Source organism: Haemaphysalis longicornis, unplaced genomic scaffold (genome assembly GCF_048455015.1).
Source record: "Haemaphysalis longicornis isolate Haplotype H1 unplaced genomic scaffold, Haemaphysalis longicornis Haplotype H1 scaffold_2, whole genome shotgun sequence".
NCBI classification, from domain to species: domain Eukaryota; kingdom Metazoa; phylum Arthropoda; class Arachnida; order Ixodida; family Ixodidae; genus Haemaphysalis; species Haemaphysalis longicornis.
In genome coordinates, this window is record NW_027526295.1 from 62,677,201 (window position 1) to 62,703,408 (window position 26,208).

The following is a 26,208-nucleotide window of genomic DNA, read 5'->3' on the forward strand; positions in this document are numbered from 1 at the left end:
GCTAGCCATCGACGTAAAAAAGGCATTCGACTCGGTACTTCATGAGGCAGCTATCCAAGGCGCACGCAACCGAGGACTGGACGGAAAGCCACTCGCCTTTGTACAAGATTTCCTGCGAGACCGCCACTATCGAGTACGGGTTGGTGACACACTCGGCCCCAAAACAGCAAACCGCATCGGAGTACCTCAAGGTTCAGTCTTATCGCCAACGCTATTTAATATCGTCATGACTGACCTTCCCCCACTCCTGGGTGAGATTGAAGGCTTGCGTTTCACGATCTATGCAGATGACATTACGCTTTGGACAAAGGGAGGCTCTATAGGCGAACAAGAACAAGCAATGCAGCAAGGTCTGAACACAATCTCTTCTTTCTTAACAGAGGTAGGACTCACTCCATCTCCCGAGAAGACTGTTTTTGTAGTAGTGGCAAACTAACGGCTACACAAACAAAATATAAAGAGCCAGTTTAAGCTCACCATGAATGGAGTACCAATCCAAGAACGACCTACTGTCCGCATTATTGGTCTTGACATAGACGAGGATGGGGGCGCCACCACGTGGCTCAAGAAATTGACCGCTACGTGGAAAAGTACCCTTTCCCTGATCCGTCGGATTACTTCAAAGAAGTGGGGCGCCGATGAACGCGTTCTTCGCATTTTGGTAAACGGCCTGTTGGTTCAAAAAGCGACGTATAACTTCTATAGACTCACAAAAAAACAACGAGAGTCTGTAGAATACCTTAACCGCGAAGCCATGCGAGTTGTCTCTGGTCTTCCTCGCTTCGCAATAGTTTATAACCTCCACCTTCACTCAGGAATGAACACCATTGAAGACAGAGCTGAAAGCTTAGGAGCTTCACAACTACTACGCCTCGAAAGCACTAAAGCCGGCAGGGCCATTCTTCGTCAACTTGGTCACTCGCTGGACAAGAAACCTCCGATCTACCAACCGCCTGAACCATGGAAATAAATAGCCATCGTTGATCACCAGCCCATGCCCAAAAACACAAGCGCAGCACATCCGACACGTCGCCAACAAGCAGCAACGACACACCTGAAAGAGCTCCAGCGTACCGACGACGACGAAGGGGTGCGCAGGATTTACACTGACGCAGCTCTTCAAGATGATCAGGTCGCCATAGCGTGGTACTGCGACAAGACCAAAACTAAAGGAGCCAAGGCTCTCCGTGGTACCCCATCTGTGAAGGAAGCGGAACTGAGGGCCTTACTACTAGCGACGGAAGAAGCGCACAGAATGGCTGCCACAAGCCCGACTGAGGCACCAACAACTTTCCTTCTCTACACGGACTCCAAGGAAGCCGTGAGAGAATGCGGAAAAAAATAACACGCGCAGTCGGACGCTCGCGAGAATTCGCGCAGTCGCAAGAGATCTTCGTCAACTCGGCCGCACACTTACAATTCGCTGGGTTCCTGGCCATAACGGGATACCGGGCAACGAGGAGGCACACAAGGCAGCACGGGAGATGCTTTCCAACCCCGATAATTGCCAGAAACCTCCGTCGCGACTGACGAACGTCTTCCCCGCTCTCCAAGCGTCGACACCTCCATCTTTGGAGCTGCTGCCCGACGAGTCGGAAGAGGAAGGGTATGACTACGAGGAAGCCATTGCCAAAGCACGTGCTGAGCGACGTGCAGCGCCTCGACTTCGTCTACCCGAAGAGAATGACAGTTAAATGTAGATTGACGGATTGTTGGTAATTCCGTTGTTCTTGAATTGGCGCCCCCTCGATGATCCGAGAACCGGTGGTGCAGTCGAAGACAACGAGGCCTATTCCAGTGGCAGTAGACTTTAATGTACGGAGAGTCAGGGATGTAAACAGTGCGTGAGACGACGGCGTTCACCCCGGCGTGCACCAACACAACCGTCCCTCGTCTCGTCCCACCGCCGTCTCCCGCAGAATCCCCCGATCAACATCAAACACAGCATACATAAATCACAACTTCATATGCTGCCCAATCACAGCCAAGAACCCAGGTACTCTCCATTCGCCCCGACTATTCATCCTCGCCATTGGTCCTGCCTGAATCCCGTCACCTCCTCACCCTACTGCCCCTTTAGGTGGAGGAAAGACGTTCTCACGGGAAAGGAAGGGTCACCGCCCTGACAGCCACTAAACGTTACCGCGACGCCATCGCCGGCGCCTGGCTTACTGAGGCTAAGTACTGCTAGACAAGGCCGGCTCCTCAGATCATCCGCCACAAACGCGCGCCGCGTCCGCTGTCAAACGGTGTCGAGCATAGATCAACACGGCGACGTCTCGTCCCGCTAACGACGGAAGCACTCCGTGTGTCTCGCCGCCCCGCGCCCCCGGTACCGTCCTCAGCCGACAACAACAACAGTGAGGGAAACAGCAAAGCATTGCGCCGCCGCCGCCGCCGCCGCCGCCGGCTTTAGGCGCCGGGCACAACTCCCGGGCAATTTTCCTCTCAAGCAGCCCCCGTCCGAGTGAAAGCGGTGGGAGGCGAACAATGCACACTGCCGTCGCGTTGCAAAGCGGCTCGGAACACAGGAAGGTCGTACGCTGACCCCTACCCGCAAAACTTACACCACAACAAGGTAACATACATCAATGACATACACCAACTTAACTCCTCCCCCCTCAAGAATGTTACCGGACACTTGCTGTCCGTGTAACATGACAAGAAAAAAAAATAAATCTACTCATTCTGTTACAATACCATTACATCTGTCAAACTCCAGCCCTCCATAACCGTTGGACAAAGAAAAGCATCACTCTACACTGTTCCCCTAATAATCAAGATAACATAAAACATACTTTTAGGAAAGTACACGTGAAGTACGATAAACACAAATACGCCTCATATACAACACATCGCAACAACCCGAACATGCAACCATGCAGCGTGCACCATTGGAGAGGCCCACACGGCATGCTCCTGAGGTCTATTTGGGAATCGCATAGCACCCCTCAAAACTGACCATACTGCTTCACTGCACGCCAACGTACACACACACACACATCACCCAAAAACACCTTACACTCCTATAACACCACAACACAAACCCCGCATCAAGGGAATCAAAACTCTTTAGGTCAACAATTCTATCATCAGCCCAACAGAACCCGTTACTGCAATCGCATGTGTTTAATAACCACCCAAATGGGCCTGGGTTAAACGCGTAGAGTTATTCGTCATACCCTAGCCGCGATAGGGCATCCGCTGCCTTGTTCAAGGCACCCTTAACATGGGCGATTTCCAAATTGTACTTCTGAAGTGCGAGGGACCAGCGCATGAGCCTTGCACTAGAAGGCGCGGAACGGGTCAGAAAGGTAAGCGGATCGTGGTCCGTCAAAATCTTCACCTTATTACCAAACAACCACGTGTCAAGGCAGCCCAGAACCCACACGATAGCGTACGCCTCTCTTTCTATGGCGGACCATTTCCGCTGAGCTGGGGTAAGCTTCTTACTCAGAAAAGCTATTGCCCGGTTAACTCCGCTCTCTTCCTGCGAGAGGCATGCCCCGATCGCCACCTCTGACGCGTCTGTTGCAAGACAGAAATCCTTGCGGGGGTCTGGCGCAGTGAGTCCCGGGACGGCCGTTAGTGCATCCTTAACTGATTCGAAGGCAGCTTGAGCCTCCCCGTTCCAAGGCAAAACATTCGGGACCCGCTTGCCCGTAAGCGCTGTCAGCGGAAGCACCAGGTGGGAATAGGCGGGAACGTACTCACGGTAATAATTGAGGAGCCCGAGTATGCTTCTCAACTCGCGCTTCGTCCTCGGTGGCTTCAGCTGCTCGATCGCCGCAATTCGGTCCGGATCAGGGGCATGCGTACCAGATCCCACCACGTGACCCAGATACTTAACATGCGACTGCGCGAATCGGCACTTGGAAGGGTTCACCGTAAGCTTTGCGTCCCGTATCGTCTGTAACACAGACTTCAAGTGGGAAAGATGGTCCTCCCAAGTCTCCGAAAACACCGCCACATCGTCGATGTAGGCGCACGCATACTGGCGGTGGCCAGCGAGGAGTCCGTTAACTACTCTCTGGAATGTTGCCGCGGAGTTTCGGAGCCCATAAGGCATGACCTTCCACGCATACAGGCCATTATGAGTGGCAAAAGCGGTTAGGCTCTGAGATTCCTCCTCAAGGGGAATTTGCCAATACCCCCGGGTCATATCAAGCACGGAAATATACCTAGCCCCAGCTATGCTATACAGAAGCTCAGTCACGTTCCCCATTGGGAAGCTATCTGCTACCGTTATGGCGTTAAGGCTTCGGTAATCCACACAGATCCTTATGGAGCCATCCTTCTTCAGTGCACACACAATCGGGTGCGCCCCCGGGCTGTGCACAGGATATATAAAATCCCATTCCAAAAGTTCGGTTATCTGCCTCTCAACCTCCTCTCTCATCGCCATGGGAACCTTGTACATGGGCGGGCGCGCCCGGGTGGTTCCGGGAATTAGCGTAACGCGGTGTTCGCCTACAATGCACTTCCCTGGTCTATCCGAAAAAACATCACCGAACTGCACCAGGACTTCCTTAAGTTGCCTTGCCTGCATGGCGTCCAGACTAGTCACCTGGAAGTCGGTTTTCTCTGCTTTAGCCGACTCTTCTATATGCGGGGCCGTTTCTATGTCACCAAACTCTGCGTCTGTCTCAAACACCACGCCTACGTTGCTAGCTCGGACGTAGTACGGTCGCAACTTGTTCGCGTGGACAAGTCTCTCGTTACCTTCTTCATCACGTACTACATAGCTATCGTTACGCTGCCTCTCTTTTATTGTGACAGGACCCGTCCACTTTGGTTGCATCTTTCCACCGGCATCCGTCTGCACAACCAGAACCTCATCCCCTACCCTAAATTCCTTCTTCCTGGCTCGCAGGTTATATTTCTGCGTATAGGCCTGTTGAAGTCTCGAGCTTCGTTCATTGACCACCTCGGCCGCAGCGCTCATTCTCTCCCTCAGTTCCATGAGATAGCCAGCCGCTGGCTTATTCAGACCCGATGGGGGAGCCCATTCGCCGGTCCATGACTTGCGCAGAATGCTCAGAGGCCCTTGGGGAACTCGGCCGTACATTAATTCAAAAGGTGACACACCTATTACATCATGCGGCACTTCCCGGTAGGCCCAGAGTAAGCATGGAACATAGCGATTCCAGTCACCGCCGTGTTCATCTATCACGTGGCGAAGCATCGCCTTGAAGGTACCGTTCCACCTCTCGACAATCCCATTGCTTTGAGGGTGCTCTGGAGTCGCGAAACGCACACTTACGCCCAACCTCTCCATGAGTTCTGCAGTCAACTTGGCGGTGAAGTTGGTGCCTTGGTCGCTACATATTAGCTGCGGCGTGCCACATCGTGAAAAAACCTCAATCAAGCCCTGGAAAGTGGCTTTTGCTGTTAAGGACCTCAGCGGAATCACCTCCGCCCACCTGGTGCAGAGGTCGACCACGCTAAGTGCGTACTTATGACCCCGCGCTGAACCTGGCTCGAGCGGCCCTATGCAATCCAGGTATACCACTTCGAATGGTGTACTTGGTCTCGTGAGTGGCGTAATAGGGACTCGGTCTGTCACGAGCTTACGAGAATGAACCTGACAGCCATGACAAGTTTGGCAGTGCCGTCGGACGTCGGAAGCCACCCCCGGCCAGAAAAAGGAGTTTTTTATACGCCCCTTCGTCTTCTTCTGGGAGAAGTGGCCGGCACATGGGCTATCATGTGCTAACCCAAGCACTTCCGCGCGCCGCAATTTGGGAACCACGAGTTGTAAACAAGTTTTGCCCTCTACCACGTCCTTGTGGTAGAGCAGCCCTTCTTGAATTATCATACCGTGCGTCCCCTCCCTGGCTTGGCGCCAGGACTCTGCGAGGGACTCACCGCTCCTCTGCTCCGCCGCGAACGACCTTTCAGTTTCGGGGAGGAAACCCTCGGCCTCGCTGTAACCCGTATCGCTTCCCTCGCCCGTCAGTGGCTCACCGTTCCCGGCCGTGAAAACATTCCCCGGGCGCGTTCGAACCACATCTCCTCTCTCTTCAACAGTGGCGGGCAACGGTTCTTTAGGGGTCGTCGCCTCAGAAGTCACAGCGGCGGCACTTGCATTAGGCATGCAGCTAAGCCCGTCAGCTGGCCGCTGAAAAGTTGGCTTGTACGAATCCGCATGCGTCCCTGAGCCGCCACTAGCCGCCGACGCACTTGTGGTACCACTTAATCTTCCATCCCCCAACGGGGTATCGCCGACCGGTCCCGACAGAAGTGAGCTCGCGTTATCTTTCCTACTCACGCCTTCGGCAGCTTCCTGCATCGTCTGCTCTGCTACAATTTCTTCTTCCAATCGCACCTGCTCCCTTAGCTCCATTTCCAGATCCAGCGCATTCGCGCACAGGTCTCCAAAAACATCGGGAGTGATTAGGGCCCCCACGTTACTGTCAAGTTCCTCTGTCACTGCACAGAGCACCTCCATCCGCTGAGTTGCGCTTCCCGATGCGTCGGGGACCCCAAGAGGAATATACATAAGGTCTGCCGTGACGGACTTGCCAAAGGCACCCGTGAGCTTCACCTTCCCGCTACTCTGCCCCAAAGTTTCAGTGGGCACGTCGCCAGCTTTGATTACTGTGATGTCAGCACCAGAGTCAACCCGAGCGGTGCACAATTTGTCACCAATGAGTACCTCTACCCACGGGCCATTCTTTGGGAGCCTGAAGTTGCTGTCGCGACTCACTCGTTTGACTTTCTCTCGCCGGTTGTCAAAGTTTCCGGCCACCACCCTTAAAACATCCGCGTCTGGGTTCCAGCCCGACCTGCAGTTTCTCTTGTAATGCCCGTACTGGCCGCACCCAAAACAACGAACTGAGTTCGCACGCGTATCTGGCCCGCGGGGAGACCTGTCCCGATTTCCACTCGGTTGCTGCCCGCCGCCGACCGGTGGTGACGCTCCCTGTGTGGAATACGAGACACTCTCTTCAAAGTTTGCCGCGATCTCGGCTATTTCTTTTGCCGGCATCCATCCCTTCAGCTCGCTTTGGGTGACATAGGCTCTGAGATTCTCTGGCATTAGCTGCTTTAGCCTATCAGCAACCAGAAGTTTCTGAAGCCGCTCAAACGTCTCAACGTTCCTGCTCCGCAGGTAGCACGAAAACATTGTTTCAAGTCTCGTGGCCACCTGGCTCCACGACTCGCCCTCCTGCCTGGTAACCGCTAAAAACATTCTGCGGTATTCGTGTGCGGTCATACGAAGCTCTCCGAGGACTACCTCCTTCAGTTGTTTGTACGGCATGATTTTACCGTTGGCCTGGTTAGCGATGAATGCGCCAATTTTTTCGTTCAGGTACGGGAGAAGTATAGTGCCCTGAATTTCTTCAGGAATGTTTAGGGAACTAAAAAGGGCGTCCACCGTCTTAAACCACGCGGGAATAAGAGCGTTCTCGGTCGGCATCGGGGCGAGAGCGGTCTTTAGATCTTTTGCGTGCCGCGCGATGCCAGTTCTCTCACTTTCGAGCTCGCTGTTCCGCTGTGACATCTGTGCGGCTTTGAGCGTCATCATCTCGAGCTGCAGCTTCAATAGCTTCATTTCTGTTTGCACGCTATCAGAACTAAGGTCTGTTGCCGTACCGGCAGGTGACTCGACAACCTCGGTATCCATTTTCTCTGACTCCGTACGCGCTCCCGAACGCAACTGCATGCACAAAAGGACCTCAGGAGATGCAAAAAAAAATGTGTGGCCTCACCCAGAAAACGTGCGATGCGTAGCGCCCGGTTGTCCGCACATAGTAACACACGCCAGTTCGTGATTCAGGAAGACGACAGCAACGCTCCGTCCAGCTGATCTCGTCGACGAAACGTTCACCTGATAGTCGTCCTAGCAACCACTGGTCCACCGCCAACACTGAGGAAAGGCCACGACTCCAGTCCCACAGCCGTGAATCTTTGGAATTGGGCTCCGCTGCTCTCTCGACGCACACGATAACTCCAGTCACCTCCTCTGCAGAGCAACAACTGCTGCAAAGCACTCCTCTTCTGGCATCCCAAGAAGTACCGCTGCGTCGAGGTCGCTCCCAGGTTCACTCGTCCGCCACGAGCAGTTTTTTTTTCCACCCCCACGAAGAAGATACAGTCCAGTTTTGTGCCGCAAGGCGTCTTCTTGAAGTCTCCACGTCGAGGTTTACGCGTGCAGTGCACCAACGGCTGTCGTTACCCGTTAGACGCACCAACGCCTGATGATTTCCGAGGTATCTCCTCCTTCCGACGCTCCTCTACCAGCCGGCTCCTTGACGCACCAACGTCGAAGTTTACGCATGCAGTGCACCAACAGCTGCAACCATCCGTCAGACGCACCAACGTCGGACGATTTCCGAGGAATCTCCTCCTTCCGACGCTCCTCTACCATCCGGCTCCTTGACGCACCAACGTCGAGGTTTACGCGTGCAGTGCACCAACACTTGCACCTTTCGTGACAGGCACCGACGTTATGACGCCTCCCAATCTCTCCGCCGTCGACTTGCCTTGCTGATCTTCGGCTCCCCTGTCTTCGAACTGCGGGGCTAGCCAATCCTGCCGACTGCGCCAGTTAAATGTAGATTGACGGATTGTTGGTAATTCCGTTGTTCTTGAATTGGCGCCCCCTCGATGATCCGAGAACCGGTGGTGCAGTCGAAGACAACGAGGCCTATTCCAGTGGCAGTAGACTTTAATGTACGGAGAGTCAGGGATGTAAACAGTGCGTGAGACGACGGCGTTCACCCCGGCGTGCACCAACACAACCGTCCCTCGTCTCGTCCCACCGCCGTCTCCCGCAGAATCCCCCGATCAACATCAAACACAGCATACATAAATCACAACTTCATATGCTGCCCAATCACAGCCAAGAACCCAGGTACTCTCCATTCGCCCCGACTATTCATCCTCGCCATTGGTCCAGCCTGAATCCCGTCACCTCCTCACCCTACTGCCCCTTTAGGTGGAGGAAAGACGTTCTCACGGGAAAGGAAGGGTCACCGCCCTGACAGCCACTAAACGTTACCGCGACGCCATCGCCGGCGCCTGGCTTACTGAGGCTAAGTACTGCTAGACAAGGCCGGCTCCTCAGATCATCCGCCACAAACGCGCGCCGCGTCCGCTGTCAAACGGTGTCGAGCATAGATCAACACGGCGACGTCTCGTCCCGCTAACGACGGAAGAACTCCGTGTGTCTCGCCGCCCCGCGCCCCCGGTACCGTCCTCAGCCGACAACAACAACAGTGAGGGAAACAGCAAAGCATTGCGCCGCCGCCGCCGCCGCCGCCGCCGGCTTTAGGCGCCGGGCACAACTCCCGGGCAATTTTCCTCTCAAGCAGCCCCCGTCCGAGTGAAAGCGGTGGGAGGCGAACAATGCACACTGCCGTCGCGTTGCAAAGCGGCTCGGAACACAGGAAGGTCGTACGCTGACCCCTACCCGCAAAACTTACACCACAACACGGTAACATACATCAATGACATACACCAACTTAACTATGACCCTATCCCATCCGGCTACAACCGGTGGGCAACGGTCACACTCCGACGCATTCGGACGAACACTGCCGTAACGCCGCACATCATGGCACGCTTTCGTCTACACCCCGGCGACGGTACCTCCAAACTTTGCGAATCACCTGACTGCCAACAAGTCGCTGACCTTGACCATCTTCTATGGAGATGCCCTGCCTTGAAGGACCAGAGAAACCGCGCACATGCGCTCATTCCTCCTCAAGTCAGGCCACAAACGCTGCGGGAGTGGACCCATCCCGAAGGGTTTACAGAACACAGGAAGATGGTCCTCGACTCTCTTCTCATATATGTTCGAGAAGCCACCGTACAGGACCACATTTAGTCGGGACACTCACCACCCCCCCCCCTTCCTCCAATTCCCTTCCCCCATCTCCCCCTCCGGCGATGACAAAGGTCAAGGCACGGAGTGTATATAGGATTAATAAATACATATTACAACAAGATATGCCTACAACGCGGGAGTGAAACAGACAGCTCCATGTTTGTTCGCGAGACTAAAGCTCGGGTCCCTCCAAGTTTCATTCAGCTAATTCGCTAACAAGTATGCTCAATCTAAATTACAAACAAACGTGTTTTGTTTCGTGCACTCCGTGAACTGTGTCCAGCTTCGCAGGTCATCCTTCTTCACAGAGTGGAAGGGCACTATTTTTTTTTTGCTGGTGTTTTGCGCACACGCACCACCTCCTCGCCCCACAAGCTCGGTCGGCGCCTGCTGTTGGCTACCGGTAGGGCCGCGCAGTGAGTGCCTCGACGTGGGCCGGCATTCGGCCCCGTTGCTAGAACGCGGCTTCCGGTGAACTCCTGAGAGTGTGAAAACACCCCGTCACTTCCACTACACCTCTCCCAATGCGCCGCTCGCCACCGGGGCCTCTCTTAAGTTTTATTAAAGCAAAGCTTGCCAAGCGTTTTCGCCGTCGCGGGGAATTTGATCTTCATTTGACCACAGCTGCGCCGTATCCTTGGCAACGCATCACGCGACTCGCCGGGACGAGCTCCGCCGACGGCCGCGTTCGCTTACTGCCACCGCCGCTGCCATTTTGGCGGATGCGCTCTCTGCAGCTGGGTCGCCGCCTGACCACGTGACTCGCCGCGTGCATGCGAGCTTGGCCATGGATGAGAGCGAGGCACGGCCGTCTTCTCTGAGCTTTCCGCAGGAACTGAATGCGTTGACACGTTACCGGAAGTGGCGTCTGACCAACCCGCAGATATTGCCCTGTGAGCCATTCGGCTCGGAAAACGCCGGAAGCGGAACCGCAACTGCAAACAAAGGAGGCTTTCGACGAATAGTGTATTACAGCAAAATCGAAGGTTAACCAAGTAAAAACAAGACTTATAACCAGGCTAAGCCAAGCTTTCGCTTTGCATATACAGGGTTAGCTCAGCTAAGCTGCAGCCATTTTTAATTACCATAGTCTTTCTTGGGATATTCGAACTCGAAAATTTTGGTCTGTCTGTCTGTCTGCCTGTCTGTCTGTAACGTGATTCAGCCACCCGGCCAAAGAGAAATATAAGCTGCGCAATAGTCTTATATACTCACAGCCAAATCTAAACGTTCAAGTCCGGTGGCAATGTTCATACTTGTCAACATTGTTGAACAAGAACACAACATTACCCAAATATGAGGCAGAGGATCAATACATGAGTGATATTTGCAATGTTCCTTTATAACAAATTCATGGATGCTTGATTCAAATGAAATACTACATCCACTGCAGAAAAAAATTCACTCCGTCGCCTGCTGTCTCCCGCGCCACTATAGATTCTGGCGGCATTTTTAGAAATCAAGCGGCAACAGTTACGAAAGGTTTCACTAGATAAGTTCCATGTTATGCTTGGAACGCACACGGTGTAGGGCAACGCGGTTCTATAAACGTGAAGTAGGGCGCCTCGATTCACGCGCGTCTCTGCCGTACGGCAGCGCTGGCATCGAGGCACCCGGCCTGAGGCAGTAGAACGCAGCAAATTTAAATCAACTTGAGCAAACCTCTTTTACCTGGGAAGGGGCACGACGGGAGAGGAACAGCATATGGCATGAGTGGAAAAGCGAAGAGAGGAATTTACTCGACAAATGTTGACGAAAATTTAAACTATCGTCTTTTGTCGACATTTGCAACGGAAGGAGCAGATACGCGGCCATTTTTTTTTTTTCGTGCTTGCAGAGACGTGTTAAACACAAAATATACGCAAGAGGTAATAGAGCTATCAACACCTGCCATGTCTATTGTTTTTTTGGCTGCGCAGGATGATGCCTACGTGACGGGAGATCTCGCCATGGACCGAGGGATCGGGCACGTGGCCATCGACGACCTGTGCGAGTGGAATGCACGAAAGACGAACTGCATTTTCACGGGTCGCTGCATTTTCGCGCACGCGCTGTCTCCCTACGACCTGACAACTGGTCGTCGGGCCAAGTGGGCCCTTCTTCTTTGGCGCTACCGGCTGCACAAGGGAGACACGTTAGACCTGTCCAAAAGGCTCAAAGTGGATGACTACCGCGCAATGTTTCAAGAAACGAGAACGTTCCTTCTGTTGGCGAAGAAGAATCCGACGAGGCCAGATTATTCGCGAGATCCACAGCCGACATACACAGGAGGAAATGCTACGCGAGTTGGAGACATTCAGTACTCCGGTGGAGCCGTTCGGAAAATTGTGCGCTTGATGTTTAATGCCCTAGCGCTCACTTCCGGTTAGTTGCCTTACTTGGGACTCGTGGGACTCGTAGCATGGGACTCGTTCAAATTCAAGAAACGGTGCGATGTAGACACTGAGAGCAATAAAATTATTTGCGAGTTCTGATTGTGAAACACGTGGCAGCAAGTAACAGTGCCTGAGGCATATGCAGCGATGAAATCAATGGCACTGTGTCGTGCATACAGCGTGCTTTTTCACTACCTATAGGCGTTTGATTCCACTGCATTATTCGATGCCCCTTTTGTGCATTTCCTGTTTTCTAAAGTTGTGTTCCACAAGCATACATTACACTTGCACGTCTGTAAGTTGCAGTGCAATTATGATTCATATCTGATTTCTCTGTGCACAGCACGGTACGTTTATATAGTGCTGATGATTTTGTGTGGCTGTTGTACAAGAAAAGCCATTGTCTATTGCACGTCATAGACAAATCTTCTTGATCACCAGAACCTGGCTCGAGTAACTTTTTTTTCGTTCGTTGTACCACAGCAATACACCGCTTTGCCAAGTTCATATCCTTCCCCTGCCTAATATCTCAGCTTAGGTATACCATATATATTAGCAAAGTTGGACCAATTTTCACTAAAACGGAAAGATGGAACATCTCTCCTTCAGTTCTGGCAATAACGAAATGGAATTCGTTGCCTTCTCACATTGCAACACTGACCCACTCATAAGCTTTTCAAGACCCACACAAGACGTTTCAAGATGTCCTTTGATGTCGTGTGAATTTCTTCTTTGTTTTTGCTACAGTGAAGTGCACAAATTGCACTTTTGTTTTTTTGAAAGCCTGTACTGTTTTGGGTATTTTCCCCCTCTGTCAATGTTTGGCGTTGCATGGAGTCTTGATATTGCATTCATGCACAGTAGCTATGCCTTTATTGTTTTGTTCAGATGAGAAAGTATTTTCATTCATACTCTTAATTGTATCGCTTGAACAGGAACGTTTACTTTGTTGAAAAACATAGTAGATGGAAGCATTAAGAAACAAAAGTTGCTTACGTTTGTGCAGATACAGATCCAGAGAAACAAATTGATGGGGGTGGTGCGGTAGGACGGATACCTCGTAAAGTCATTGAGTGGTGATGGAGTTGGCACAGACTCTAGGCTTCGTTGTGTATACCTTACCGAGCGCTTAGAAGTGCAATCGCCCTCTTTCCCAGATCTACCACTGCGTATATGCATGCTACCAGCAGTGTAGCTACATATGTAGAGCAAGCATTAAACTGCACTTCTGTGCAGTTTAACGACCTCATCGGATTTCTCCGCTAAAACGCTCCGCCGTGTGAATACCGCTTTAGTCCTGCCTGTCGGCGTGTAACCGTGCATCTCTATTCTGCTACCTTTGATATCGGTTCGTCGGTGAGTTGTAATGCCAAAAACGTTTTTTTTTTTGTCTTTGCAAGACCAGCTGGCAATTTTAAACGCCATCTCCACAGACGATAAGAACGTCGCCGCCAAGCTAGCACCATCCGCCGATTTGAGTGCAGCAAAGAGCATCAAGTTCGCGAAAAGGCACCCTTGGAAGATGAGTTTGTTCCTTGAAGGGCATTAAGGCACCCAAAAGTGCTAAAAGAAAAGTAATACTTAAGTTACGTTTTTATATACAATGGAGAGTGACCTTGGTTATTTGGAAAGCGTGTAGTATCAAAGCTCGTGGGAAAATAACAGGTGCAAATCGGGCAGTTTTTCAATGCAAAATAAATCCTTCAAGGGTGAGTTTACCGAGGTCATTGATGCCTAGCATTTTGGTTTCATTTCTGCTGCATTCCCATGAACCTTAACTCAAAACCTGCATGCATATGTAACGAAAACGTGCATGTAACGAAAAATTGGCAACTTTTATCAACTTCGTTATACCAAAGTTTAACTGTATATACATATATTGTGCAGAACAGAAATATATTGGACGAGGGATTCCGTAAAGCGCTAAACACATGGAGCGATTTTTCCACCGACGCTGCGAGCTTTTTGAGAAAACTGTATAGCTTTGTTTTGTAGCCATGCAGCTGCATTTCAGGTGGATGTCGAATTTTTCTCTGCAGGAACCTACACCACCTTGGGAATTTCCCCTAAGTTTTGTCGAATAAATGTATTTTTATACACAGTGCAATACTAAGACTGTTCAAGAATGCAATGAAATGTGATTTTGAAATGTGACCTTTTTACATGCTTTTAACTTTTACAGGTATATTTTACAATCAATAAATAATCAAGTTCCTTGTTCATTCATACTGTTCTGATCATTTTTTTCTACACGAGAACTTTTTCCTGCTTCACTGACTTGTTGGATGCATGTGATGAAATGAAATAAAAATACCTCACCTTAAAAAAATGAAAAAAAGAGCTTTATCGTAGGAGACAGGCATGGGGGCATGTGAACGTACGATTTTCTCTCTTAGTGCCCCATGTATTGATAGTACACGGGATTTCCACAACCATTGCGACTTCACTCTCAATCGCTCATAAATAAAAATAATGAAACTAGCGGTAATGACAGAGTAAGAATACGAGAAAAAAGAAACAATGCCAATATAAGTTACATGCAAGGTAATTTACAATTTAGTTTGCAACCTAATTTACGTGTAAATAAAGTTACGACTTAAGTTGCAACTGAATTTATATTACATAAAGGCGTGGGCGGGTTGCGCTGCAGAAAAGAAGAATCAGATGCCACCAACCAAGGTCAACAATAACTGTAGAGATAACGAGGAAGGAAATTCGATTGCTTCAAAAGGTTATATTCCCTTTGAAACGCATGTTTATTTTTTCTTTCAATAAAATGTACCGTCTACTCCATAATGTTCAAACATCTGAATGTTGTTTCCACAGTGAATAGGCTGTTACTGAAAGTTACTTTTCGTGGGAACTTTTACACGCTGATAATAGCGTAGGGGTGGAGGGACTGCGTATAAACTGTACAATGCTTTCAAGTATGCCCGATAGGGTAAGCTTGGAGGCGGTGCGCACTGTAGGATGACGAGTACAACTTTCCGAGTAGCCTGATAGCTTATTGCCTGGCCCACTCCTCTCAAACCCACTACTGACACGCAATAAGCTATCATCCGAAGGAAATAACGTGCACATTCACCATGTTTCATGCCCAATCACGACTTAATTTTTGGCTAGCTTTCAGGAAAGCGCGAACCGCAAACAATAACTTTTGTTTATATATTACAGGTTTCCTATATCAACGTCAAACCCATTTCTGTAGAAATTCTCTCCAAAATGTCCCATCACTCAGCACGTGTAATCTGTAATCTGTCACCTCAAAGCGATCAGCGGAACGCCAACTCGAAACACACTATCAGTTTAAGCTTCGATGCCCTCAATGCTCATTGTAGTTATTTCGTGCCAGATGTTCGGATCAGATAACCGGGTCAAAAATCTGGGCCAGATATCGGTAATAAGATGAACCCCGCTCTCCGTCACTGGCGCAACTATCGCACCACGTCATCTCGTTTCCGCAAAAACTACACGAAAAATGACTCAAAGCCGATTTCCCGGCGTAACTGCAGTTTACGGCGTAAAAAAATGCGCACTCGCTTTCTCGAACACCGGAAAACCTAAAAATATTCCGAGCGCAAAAGCGACATCTTATCAAGGTCACTCAAAGTGATTCGTCATTTATCGGTGTCGTTCTCCCCTAGAGCTGAGTGATCAACCCCGTGATACTCCCCTCGGCATTTGGGCGGCCTGACGACACCCTCCCGCCAACAAAATAGATTACCACTTTACGGCGTCGATAAATACGCGCTGACCGACCCTGCATGGCCCGTCCTCCTTGTACCACGGCGTCGCTTTACCGAGGCAAAGTCCGTGAGCTTTAACTCTGCCGCACCGAGAATCGCCTTCTTTCGGGTAAGTCATTGTGCCATGTTCCGCAAACAAATGAATGGTTGCTCTTGTGTGGCAATGACCTGATTTGTTTAACATAACGCACGGCCAGCCGTCTCTATAATCGACGCCAGAAGCTGCCGAAGTAAGTATTCCCGGGGGGCCTACCTGCGAAAAACAAGGCCTGGATTAGTGGGGTGTCCCTGTTGGTTCGTTTTTAGTGGGCGGAATTGTTTGTTTCACGCAGGCGAACGCCGTAACACCACGCCTGCAAAAATACGCCCAAACCGCGTTAGCTTTCCTTTTCAACTCCGGCGACCTTTCTTGAAATCAATTACTACGCCGCTATGGCATCACCAAGTTTAGCACTGCAAACTTCCAAAGCCAGGAGCCGAAATACAACGTCGAGTTGCCGTGCACCTACTGGGGTTATACCAACGAAGATGTTATGCCCCGTTATGCCCCGTTAACAGAAGTGGGTTCTAAGAGCTCAACTGTTCGTCAATCTTGAGAGTTGTTCGACCAATCGCGAACAAGCTGCGTGGAGTCGGTTTTCCATTCATAGTTCAATCGAGAAATCACCTTTGGAATCGTATTGAGCGGATTGTCCGATTTGTACTGGAGTTTGCGAGCTACATTTGGGAACACGGTGACTACTAATATATTGGGATTTTACGGAAGCCTTTTGATGAGGCGAGTATATCATCACTACCCACAGAAACCGTTAATAGCATTCATTCATCCCAAACCATATAACCCTGTTTAAATGGGAGATGAAGACGAAATACGTTCTGTTATTTGAAATACTTCGCGTTTTACAGTGCCCCCAGCGCTCGTCCGGCCGCGAGCGATGTTTTATTTGCTGAGAACTGATAGTTTCAACCACACTTACAATTATCCCGCTGAATTGTGTTTCGTAACGTCCGCAACGACGTGTCGAGGGCTCCGGCGAACGTTATTGCGCTGGCTGGGGTTGCAGCGAACGGCGAAAGGCCTTGTTTACCGTTAGGTCTCCTGCACTGCGCTACGGTACGGCCCCGAATGGGGTGTCTGAATGCGAGCGCTCACCGCCGCACCGTTCATATTGGAGACAAGTGCGTCGTCTGCTACGGCGTCCGCTACTTTCTCGCCCGCCGGGAGCACGCGTTTTATGCGCGCATGTGTATGTTATATTTGGCGGAAGTAATTCGTTTTGTAGCGTAAGCTACACTGGCCGAGGTTTGGCAATTTCGCTTGGGCCATGAAGAGCCGTTCTTCGCAAGCGCGTGAGGCATTGGATTGAATTAAAGTGGATCGTGTTGCGTCATAGCCGCGGCAGACGCACTGGCGCGGGAACGTGCGCCTCAATTGCGCAGTAGCCAAGCGTGACGCTGCAGTGGAGCCGCTTGATAGCCGTTTCGCGTGGCTCGTGAAGAGCCATGCTGAGCATGTGCGAGGAGCAGTGACTGCTTAACGTTAGCTCGTCCTACGTATATCCTGGCATAGCAGAGCTAGGCCACTACTAATATTGATTGCCGGCGACAACTCTGCGGAAGGCACTAACGCATCATGGCAGTAAAGTAGGTATTGTTTTGATAGAATGTGATTTAACAAAACTGCTAAGTGATCTGCCTCACGTTTTTCTTTTTTTTAATGTTGCCATCTGGAAGCAGCGTCGTAAAACGCGTTGTAACCGCTGACCAGCGTGGCGTGGCTTTTTTACGTACGGTAAGAAGAGAAATTTCGTTGCACGCCATTCGCTGGCTGTGTTTATTAGTAAGAAATAATGCGTCAACAAAAATCGTTCGTAGCGGAATGAAAGTAGCTGATACAAGGCTAGAACCGACAATTGGGCGACTTGGTACCGACTCGTGCTAACAGCGCGCACAGATTAAAAGCAAAGAAGGTCAATAAAGGTGTTGGAAGTTAGCGCCGTGTGTGTCTACTTGTCTGTGTCTCTCGTCTTCTGCGATAATTGTTTGAAAGGTCAAAGAAGGTCAGCTCTCGTCCCATCGCCTTGTTTTCTTTGTCTTTCGTCTGTGTGCACTGTTATTCACCATGATACCTAGCATTGCTGTGTAAGCGTGTTGTTATACAGCACGGGAAATTCACATTGCAAACGAACATGCTCGTGGAAAGGGATGAGGTAAATAACAGCAGAGTAGACTGCGGTTATGCCATTTTGGTCGCCGTGCAGAACTTTCCGCCATGAGGTGTCAGTTACCCCAGGGCCCGTTTGCCCGAACGCGATAAGTGTGAGAATAAGTTCCCAACTACGACTTTACCGCTGTATAGGTAATAAGTCGTTTGCCCGAAACTGATACAAACACTCGGTTAAGGTAGAGTTTCTGTCGGGTTTTCTGGCAACCGGCTTATTTGCCGTGGCCGAATTTGACTTATTAGCGTCTTATTCATTAGCGGGAACTTAATCGGCAACTTATGCGTACGGGCAAACGGGCCCAGGTGTTTTGGACCGAAACCACCACCTGCCGAAACCACAAACTGCCTCTCCGTTTTCTTTATGCGACGCACGGCCGGGCTACGGCGGCGGCGTTCGCTGCCCTAGCCAGGCCGTGGCCGACGCTGATCCGTTAGGGACGCCGCCCCTGCGATTTCGAGGCAAAGGATGGCAGAATATCTCGTTTAACTTTTTAGAGCCACGTGTGTGAATTTAAGTGCCGTCGCATGGGCAATTGTTGTAGCCTCGTTGTAGCGTGTATTGGAGCAATTTTTTTCCCTGCCGCGTTAACTGGCACCGTGTTCCGTTTCTCCACGCAGCATCATCATGAAGAACTCCGCTGGCCTGCTTCTAGTGCTTGCGATAGGATCTGCGCTCCTGGCCGCTGATACGGATGCCGCGCCCAGGCAACACTGCTCGCCCCACGGCGACGTGGTAAGACCAGCAAAATGTGCACTGTCCCCATATTGACAAAGTTACACTTTTTAAGACAAAACTTTAGGCTAGAAAAGAACTACAGGAGCCCCCACAAGGTGCAGAGTTACTGCAATGAATGTTTGGTGTGAGCGTGCGCATCTGATGTGCTGTTCGTGTGGCGCATTTCGGTGACGTCACAATTTAAAAACGTCACCGAACAATTTTTGAACTAATAGACAAAAGGCTTTGAAGGCTGAGACTAAAATATCGACTTCTTTGTTAACTCCTGCAGCGCATGATTCGCGACGCTTCACATATCGATAACAGCATTTGTCGTTCCCACGGCCACCCCATGAACCCGCAACCGGTAGCCTTTTCATAACTATGAAAACTTATGCGTGACGTCCACATTCGGTGCCTTGACATTTGGACAGCTTCTCCTCCCGATAGCCGTGTGCTCGGAGTGTAATACACGCGTCGACATTCAGCGTACCTCACGCGCCCGCCACGGTAGTGGTACCTACTGGGCTGTCGTCAAGGGATAGCGTGAAACGCGCACACGTGACAAAAAGCGTGGAAAATTTTCAATTTAATTCGCACCTCTCGCTCCCACTTTTCCGCAGTGCTTCAGCATATACGACTGCTGCTCTCGCCAGTGCATCAACGCCATGTGCTGCGACTGGCGCCTGGAGACTTGCCCCTACTGGTACCCCGGGTAAACAATTGGTGCACCGATGCGCGCTCCCTCTTTCTGCTGCGCGCACATGAACTCTTAGGGGCAATTTCGCAGCGTTTTTTTTCCATATTTCCCGTTTCGCGCCAATGCATTCTGCACGGGAACCTGGCTTCTCTTGTTTACCCTTCTCTTAAAATAATAAACAAATTTAGGTTGGAATCGCTACGCATAATACATATAAATACAGCGGACAGTGTTTTAAACGAAATTTTAGTAAGAACAAAGGGTTCCCAACAGTTAGCTAGATTGCCCGTACACCACTCTATAAAATGGGACCCTGAAGAGGGCTGTGAAGAACAATTATACGACCATGTTATATATTGAGGCGCACCGTAAGTGTTAATAACTTAAAAGCTGTTTTTGTTTGCCAATATTTACAAAAAACGCCGTTTAGAAAAGCCGTTATACCATGTCCAATGTCGCGACACGCTGGCCTGTTCTAGGCTCACAAAGTATGTGATTGGGAAGCGCGTATGTGCTACGGTAATAGTATCTGGACAAAAAAAATAAGTATGTTGCCAGGGGTAAATCGAGGACGCTGAAATAACAAAAACACAACGCGTACCCAGGCTATCTGATTGCTCTACCTCCTGAGGCAGTCGCGAATATTGCCTTGCATCTCACTTCGTTGCGAACTTTGGCAGTTAAGGTGGTCCCATTGGTATGCTGCATAGGTAAATTACAAAGATTGCCCAAGTTAATCTGCGCTGTAGAGGGAGAAATAAAGCTTCGACAAAGTGTCTTTAGTGAGTCGTCAAAGACCCCAGAAAAGAAGGCATAGTCTTGTGGCATCCCCAGGTCGAGAAGTGCAGTTGTAAGCAGCGGTTTTCTTTTCTGGTATGCAATGCATCATTGTATTCTGATTGTTTGAGCTAACCGCTTTCTCACTTAACGCGGGTCCGCCCTAGACGTCAAACACGTGCTCCCCGGGCACTAGCACTGGTTGCTTTGCTTTAGAATGAATTGTACTTTTGCGGTAGTGAGATTGAGTGACCTCGCATTTTGCTAGGGGATGAAAAAGCTGCTACAGCTATGTGCATTCAATGCCCATGCCTGCCCGCGCTGGCACTCTTTTCCTGCCCTGGTGGTGCCCCTTCTAACCTCTCGGTGCACCCTTTTTCCGTTCTTCCGCCTTCGGTATCGGTGCACAGTTTGCCCTGGTTGAGCTCCCGGCTGGCCATCTATACCGTGCCGAAGCCGGGCTCCGAAGCTATCGCCAATTCCACAACCACGCCCGTAACAAGCACGCGGGAAGTGAAGCACAAGCCGACGACACCAAACTCGGTGTAATAAGACAACCCTACTTTTGCCTACGTGTTTCCACCAATTGCCTATGTTAGCGGCTCTTCTGACTTGTGTACATAAGCTCAATAAAGCATTGCCGATCTCCTTCTCTTTGCCCGATTGGCAGGCCTTCTTTCCCGACACGCTTTGCGACTTCCGGACATTGAAATTCGTAGCAAGCTTCGCGAGTGAGCCAGAAATTATGCAAGAGTAGAGGCAGAAGGACGGACTCGTTGGGTTGACCTCCCCTTAGAACACAGGCCGCAGAATAAACGTATTGCTTGTTCTGCTTACATCCACAGCAAATTCGACAAGAAAGCGCATTCCTCGAATCGAATGTGTCAAATTTGCATCTAAATACTCGCCAAGAAGCAGATGTGCTCGAAACGTCCAAGCAACTTTGAACAATATCGATACCACTACCTCTTCTCCTTTGCAGTAGCGTCGTATGGGACCTTGAATTTTCGATGGATCTTTAGGGTCCTCTTCCAGCAAAATGTGTCCCCGTGTAATTGGCGTGTCGTTCCAACCAGTGCTGCTCAATCTCCAAGAAGGAGCACCGGCAGGTACTTTTAAAATGGCGTCCTTCATGGCGTTGTCCGCGATGAACCAGTCCGCTGAAACGGGAGCAGAAAGCCAAGTTAATAGTTTTCCGTCTACGCTGCTGAGCACGAGGTCGCGGGTTCGATTCCCGGCCGCGGCGGCCGCTTTTCTGATGGAGGCGAAAAGCAAAAACGCCCGTGTGTACGAGATTTCGGCGCACGATAAAGATCCCCAGGCGGTCAAAATTAATCCGGAGCCCTCCACTACGGCGCGCCTCATCGCCTGCGTTGCGTCGGCGCGTTAAACCCTACAATCAATCAATCAATCAGTTTTCCGTCTAACCCCTCCAATGTTTCTAGATCTTCTCAAACGTTTTCAGCCCCACGTGTTTGCACATTTCGGACAATAAAAGCTTTATAAAGTATCATAACCCCTTTGTTAGAGCAAGATAAGTAAAGAGCGAAGCTGCGTCGACCTTGTGGGCCTACAGCAATCGGAAAGATTACGGCTTTATAATGCGTGGGACCCACGTTTAGTTTCTGTCAGGAAAGCATATTTTTTTGATGCGCTTGATGTGTCTTCGTTTATCATCATCATACTCAACGTTTCGTAAGCCCGTTGTGTAAAGTGGGCTTTGCTTGAGTGCGTTTTGTCGCGACATCGAATGTGATTACTTAGGCATAGAAGGCTTCACGTTAGAAATTCGGCAACAACATTTCAAACGCATTTTTCGTGGGTCATAATTTCTCAGTTTGTTTCCATTGCGACATGATGGTTTTTAAGCATGTGGGATAAAATAAGTTGAAAACATGGCAAGTTACAAGTCTATTAATATTGCAAAAGACTTTTCTGGGCCAGTACAACTGAGAGAAAACGTTAGACTATCAATTGCAGTCATTTTAAATGTTTTATTAGAAGTTACAAGGTGGTTGGGGAGCTTTCTATGGTCAACATCATGAAAAACATCGGTAAACAGCGTTTGTCATGCTCTGGAGTGAAAACGGGAAAATTTTTTCTTGGTGCTGTTAGTGTCCACTGAAGTATATTTTCATCACGCCGCGCCAGATTGCAGCGCTCAACCGATGTATGATGACCATATTAAGCCTACGTTCATTCGTTTCACGGCGAGCAGTTCTTTTAATTGCGCAGGCATAACAGGACAAAGGGGTGCGGCAAGGAACTAACTTTTAGATGCGACGCTGAGAGGAGCATCTCTTGCCGGCGGCCCTGTCCGGCGTGCGTCCGTTCGCGTACGCGTCCGCACAGCTGCGTCTCTCCTCCGCTCACCCCCTCTCCTCACTCCGATAGCGCACACTCTCACCCAAACATCTGTAGCGCGCGGCGCTCACTCCGACAATCCGCCTCTTTCACAACCCCACTGCGCATGCGCAATCCCCTAGCGGCCAAGTCCCTAAGCAGTCCAGTAGGGGCAGCAGACGACATTCCCCACAGCTCCCGCACAAGCGGGAAGGGGTCGTGGTTGTATTTACATCGTTCGATTTTTTGTGTGTGCTCGTTGTGCGCGGAACAATGCCCACAACTTGTGCTGCGTTCCGCTGTAACTCGGAGTGCCGAAAAGGGAGCGGTGTCGGCTTCTATCGCTTCCCGTCGGCCGCACGCGATCGGCTACGGCGGTTTGCGTCGCTCGCGTCGGCTCGGGTGATGGGAACTATAGGCTTAGCATCCTGGCGGATATTTGATGGCTGCTATCTGTGCAACTGCGAATGACAATCCGCAACACAACTTTTCACTACACTATCATCCCCTTTCTCGCATGTGGAACTTTATTAAGTTATAACTGCCGTTTGAGCGATCGGTGACCAAGACATCTGCGTAGCCTGTTTCGATGCTTCCGCGCAGGTATCGCCATCTCTCGACCGCTCGGCGCACCGCGCGCCGCGGCGACCGGTCAGCGTAGGCGGCTTGCATCGCGGCAGATATATCTGATCGCCGCTTTTAAAATAAGCCCTGACAACAATCCCTAGCACAATTTTTCACCACACTAACACCTACTTTCTCGCATGTGAAACTTTTTAGCGATCAGATTGATTCAGAAGAGCAGCGACAAGCGCGGTTGCTACCGTGGTCTGCGTCGGTTCGAGCCGCTGAGTGTGCCGAGCTGGCAGGCGCGGCCGGCGTGTGCGCGGACTGTTTCCGAGGGCAGAAAACGCTTCACGATTGCTTGCTTTATCCATTTCTTGCGAACAAACGCGCAGAATCTACAAATTCAGCTCAGCGATCATCGTAGTTGACCATGGAGCAAAAACAGTGGGCGGAGCGACGCCGACGACGCATCTCATGCGCGCATCGGGCCGTCTCAAATTCACGCGTACGACTAGTCGTGGCGACAGTCGTAACGATCAGTCGCATGCGAATCGCGTGTACCAATCGTACATGTGTCCAGCGCTTAAAGGCATTTTGCGAACTGCCGGCCTTTGTTGAGCTGGCGATCGCACTTCATGCCAGACGACTCCAAGTACTGCTCGCTCTGCTGCTCGGACGGCACACGGATCTGTCCGAGATTTCTCTGCCAGCCCTCATTCAGTGATAAGAAGCCGCCTGGTATTATGTGATGACCAGGGGCTGTCATCTTAAGGCGTTATAACACCAATACAGAAGAAAAACTTCGGCTGCTCCTCGCCGTAATGTGGGATTGCAGTGCATACAACGAGAACGCAACCGGAGGAAACGCCGGCAAACCCTACGGCTTCAACTTCCGCTAGGCACGCTAGGTGGCAGCACACCGCAATGAAAGAGGCGGATTGGCGGCGCTGCGCTCGGCGCAGCGCGCGCTGTGCGCACGTGTAGCGCCCTCTCTCTCCGTGGTCTCCTCTCCTTCGGGCGCGCTGCGCATATAACCGGTGTGCCGCTCCCGGCGGCCTTTCGGTCGACGGCTGCTCTCCGCGGCGCTGCGCTCGGCGCAGCGCGCGCTGTGTGCATGTTCAGTGCCCTCTCTCTTCACGGTCTCTTCTCCTTCGGGCGCGCTGCGCTTATAACCGGTGTGCCGCTCTCCGGCGGCCTTTCGGTCGACGGCTGCTCTCCGCGGCGCTGCGCTCGGCGCAGCGCGCGCTGTGTGCATGTGCAGTGCCCTCTCTCTCCGCGGTCTCCTCTCCTTCGGGCGCGCTGCGCATATAACCGGTGTGCCGCTCTCCGGCGGCCTTTCGGTCGACGGCTGCTCTCCGCGGCGCTGCGCTCGGCCCAGCGCGCGTTGTGTGCATGTGCTGCGCCCTCTCTCTCCGTGGTCTCCTCTCCTTCGGGCGCGCTGCGCATATAACCGGTGTGCCGCTCTCCGGCGGCCTTTCGGTCGACGGCTGCTCTCCGCGGCGCTGCGCTCGGCGCAGCGCGCGTTGTGTGCATGTGCTGCGCCCTCTCTCTCCGTGGTCTCCTCTCCTTCGGGCGCGCTGCGCATATAACCGGTGTGCCGCTCTCCGGCGGCCTTTCGGTCGACGGCTGCTCTCTGCGGCGCTGCGCTCGGCGCAACGCGCGCTGTGTGCATGTGCAGTGCACTCTCTCTCCGCGGTCTCCTCTCCTTCGGGCGCACTGCGCTTATAACCGGTGTGCCGCTCTCCGGCGGCCTTTCGGTCGACGGCTGCTCTCCGCGGCGCTGCGCTCGGCGCAGCGCGCGTTGTGTGCATGTGCTGCGCCCTCTCTCTCCGCGGTCTCCTCTCCTTCGGGCGCGCTGCGCTTATAACCGGTGTGCCGCTCTCCGGCGGCCTTTCGGTCGACGGCTGCTCTCCGCGGCGCTGCGCTCGGCGCAGCGCGCGTTGTGTGCATGTGCAGTGCCCTCTCTCTCCGTGGTCTCCTCTCCTTCGGGCGCGCTGCGCATATAACCGGTGTGCCGCTCTCCGGCGGCCTTTCGGTCGACGGCTGCTCTCCGCGGCGCTGCGCTCGGCGCAGCGCGCGTTGTGTGCATGTGCAGTGCCCTCTCTCTCCGCGGTCTCCTCTCCTTCGGGCGCGCTGCGCTTATAACCGGTGTGCCGCTCTCCGGCGGCCTTTCGGTCGACGGCCGCCGGAGAGCGGCACACCGGCGCTGCGCGCTGTTTGCATGTGCAGTGCCCTCTCTCTCCGCGGTCTCCTCTCCTTCGGGCGCGCTGCGCTTATAACCGGTGTGCCGCTCTCCGGCGGCCTTTCGGTCGACGGCTGCTCTCCGCGGCGCTGCGCTCGGCGCAGCGCGCGTTGTGTGCATGTGCTGCGCCCTCTCTCTCCGCGGTCTCCTCTCCTTCGGGCGCGCTGCGCTTATAACCGGTGTGCCGCTCTCCGGCGGCCTTTCGGTCGACGGCTGCTCTCCGCGGGCGCTGCGCTCGGCGCAGCGCGCGTTGTGTGCATGTGCAGTGCCCTCTCTCTCCGTGATCTCCTCTCCTTCGGGCGCGCTGCGCATATAACCGGTGTGCCGCTCTCCGGCGGCCTTTCGGTCGACGGCTGCTCTCCGCGGCGCTGCGCTCGGCGCAGCGCGCGTTGTGTGCATGTGCAGTGCCCTCTGTATCCGTGGTCTCCTCTCCTTCGGGTGCGCTGCGCATATAACCGGTGTGCCGCTCTCCGGCGGCCTTTCGGTCGACGGCTGCTCTCCGCGGCGCTGCGCTCGGCGCAGCGCGCGTTGTGTGCATGTGCAGTGCCCTCTCTCTCCGTGGTCTCCTCTCCTTCGGGCGCGCTGCGCATATAACCGGTGTGCCGCTCTCCGGCGGCCTTTCGGTCGACGGCTGCTCTCTGCGGCGCTGCGCTCGGCGCAACGCGCGCTGTGTGCATGTGCAGT

The 26,208-nt window shown here is 52.0% G+C and overlaps 2 protein-coding genes across 3 annotated transcripts in view; both read left to right on the plus strand.

Annotated features, from left to right (window-relative positions):
* Positions 1-13,258, plus strand: part of LOC144168003 (acetylgalactosaminyl-O-glycosyl-glycoprotein beta-1,3-N-acetylglucosaminyltransferase-like) — a 31,318-nt gene extending 18,060 nt beyond the window's left edge. The window contains exons 3-4 of the mRNA XM_077697104.1: positions 11,755-12,009; positions 13,217-13,258. Coding sequence (XP_077553230.1) covers positions 11,755-12,009; positions 13,217-13,258 — 297 coding nt within the window. The remainder of the gene's footprint in view (positions 1-11,754; positions 12,010-13,216) is intronic.
* A 2,447-nt stretch (positions 13,259-15,705) lies between these two features.
* On the plus strand, positions 15,706-21,026 carry LOC144167138 (uncharacterized). Of its 2 annotated transcripts, none has more exons than XM_077696510.1 (4): positions 15,706-16,065; positions 18,799-18,913; positions 19,519-19,610; positions 20,783-21,026. In XM_077696510.1, exons 2-4 carry the CDS (start codon positions 18,806-18,808, stop codon positions 20,919-20,921), a joined length of 339 nt encoding a protein of 112 aa, XP_077552636.1. In that variant the 5' UTR covers positions 15,706-16,065; positions 18,799-18,805; the 3' UTR covers positions 20,922-21,026. The 2 variants fall into 2 exon arrangements, with proteins under 2 accessions (XP_077552636.1, XP_077552634.1); XM_077696508.1 differs by lacking the exon at positions 15,706-16,065 and adding an exon at positions 17,493-17,600.
* The last annotated feature ends 5,182 nt before the right edge of the window (positions 21,027-26,208 follow it).

What these genes read in the sequence shown, in the direction of transcription:
- LOC144167138 (XM_077696508.1), top strand. An exon ending in GCTCGCCCCACGGCGACGTG is followed by an intron (nt 18,914 to 19,518) that starts GTAAGACCAGCA and finishes ACTTTTCCGCAG; the next exon opens with TGCTTCAGCATATACGACTG. An exon ending in TGCCCCTACTGGTACCCCGG is followed by an intron (nt 19,611 to 20,782) that starts GTAAACAATTGG and finishes ATCGGTGCACAG; the next exon opens with TTTGCCCTGGTTGAGCTCCC.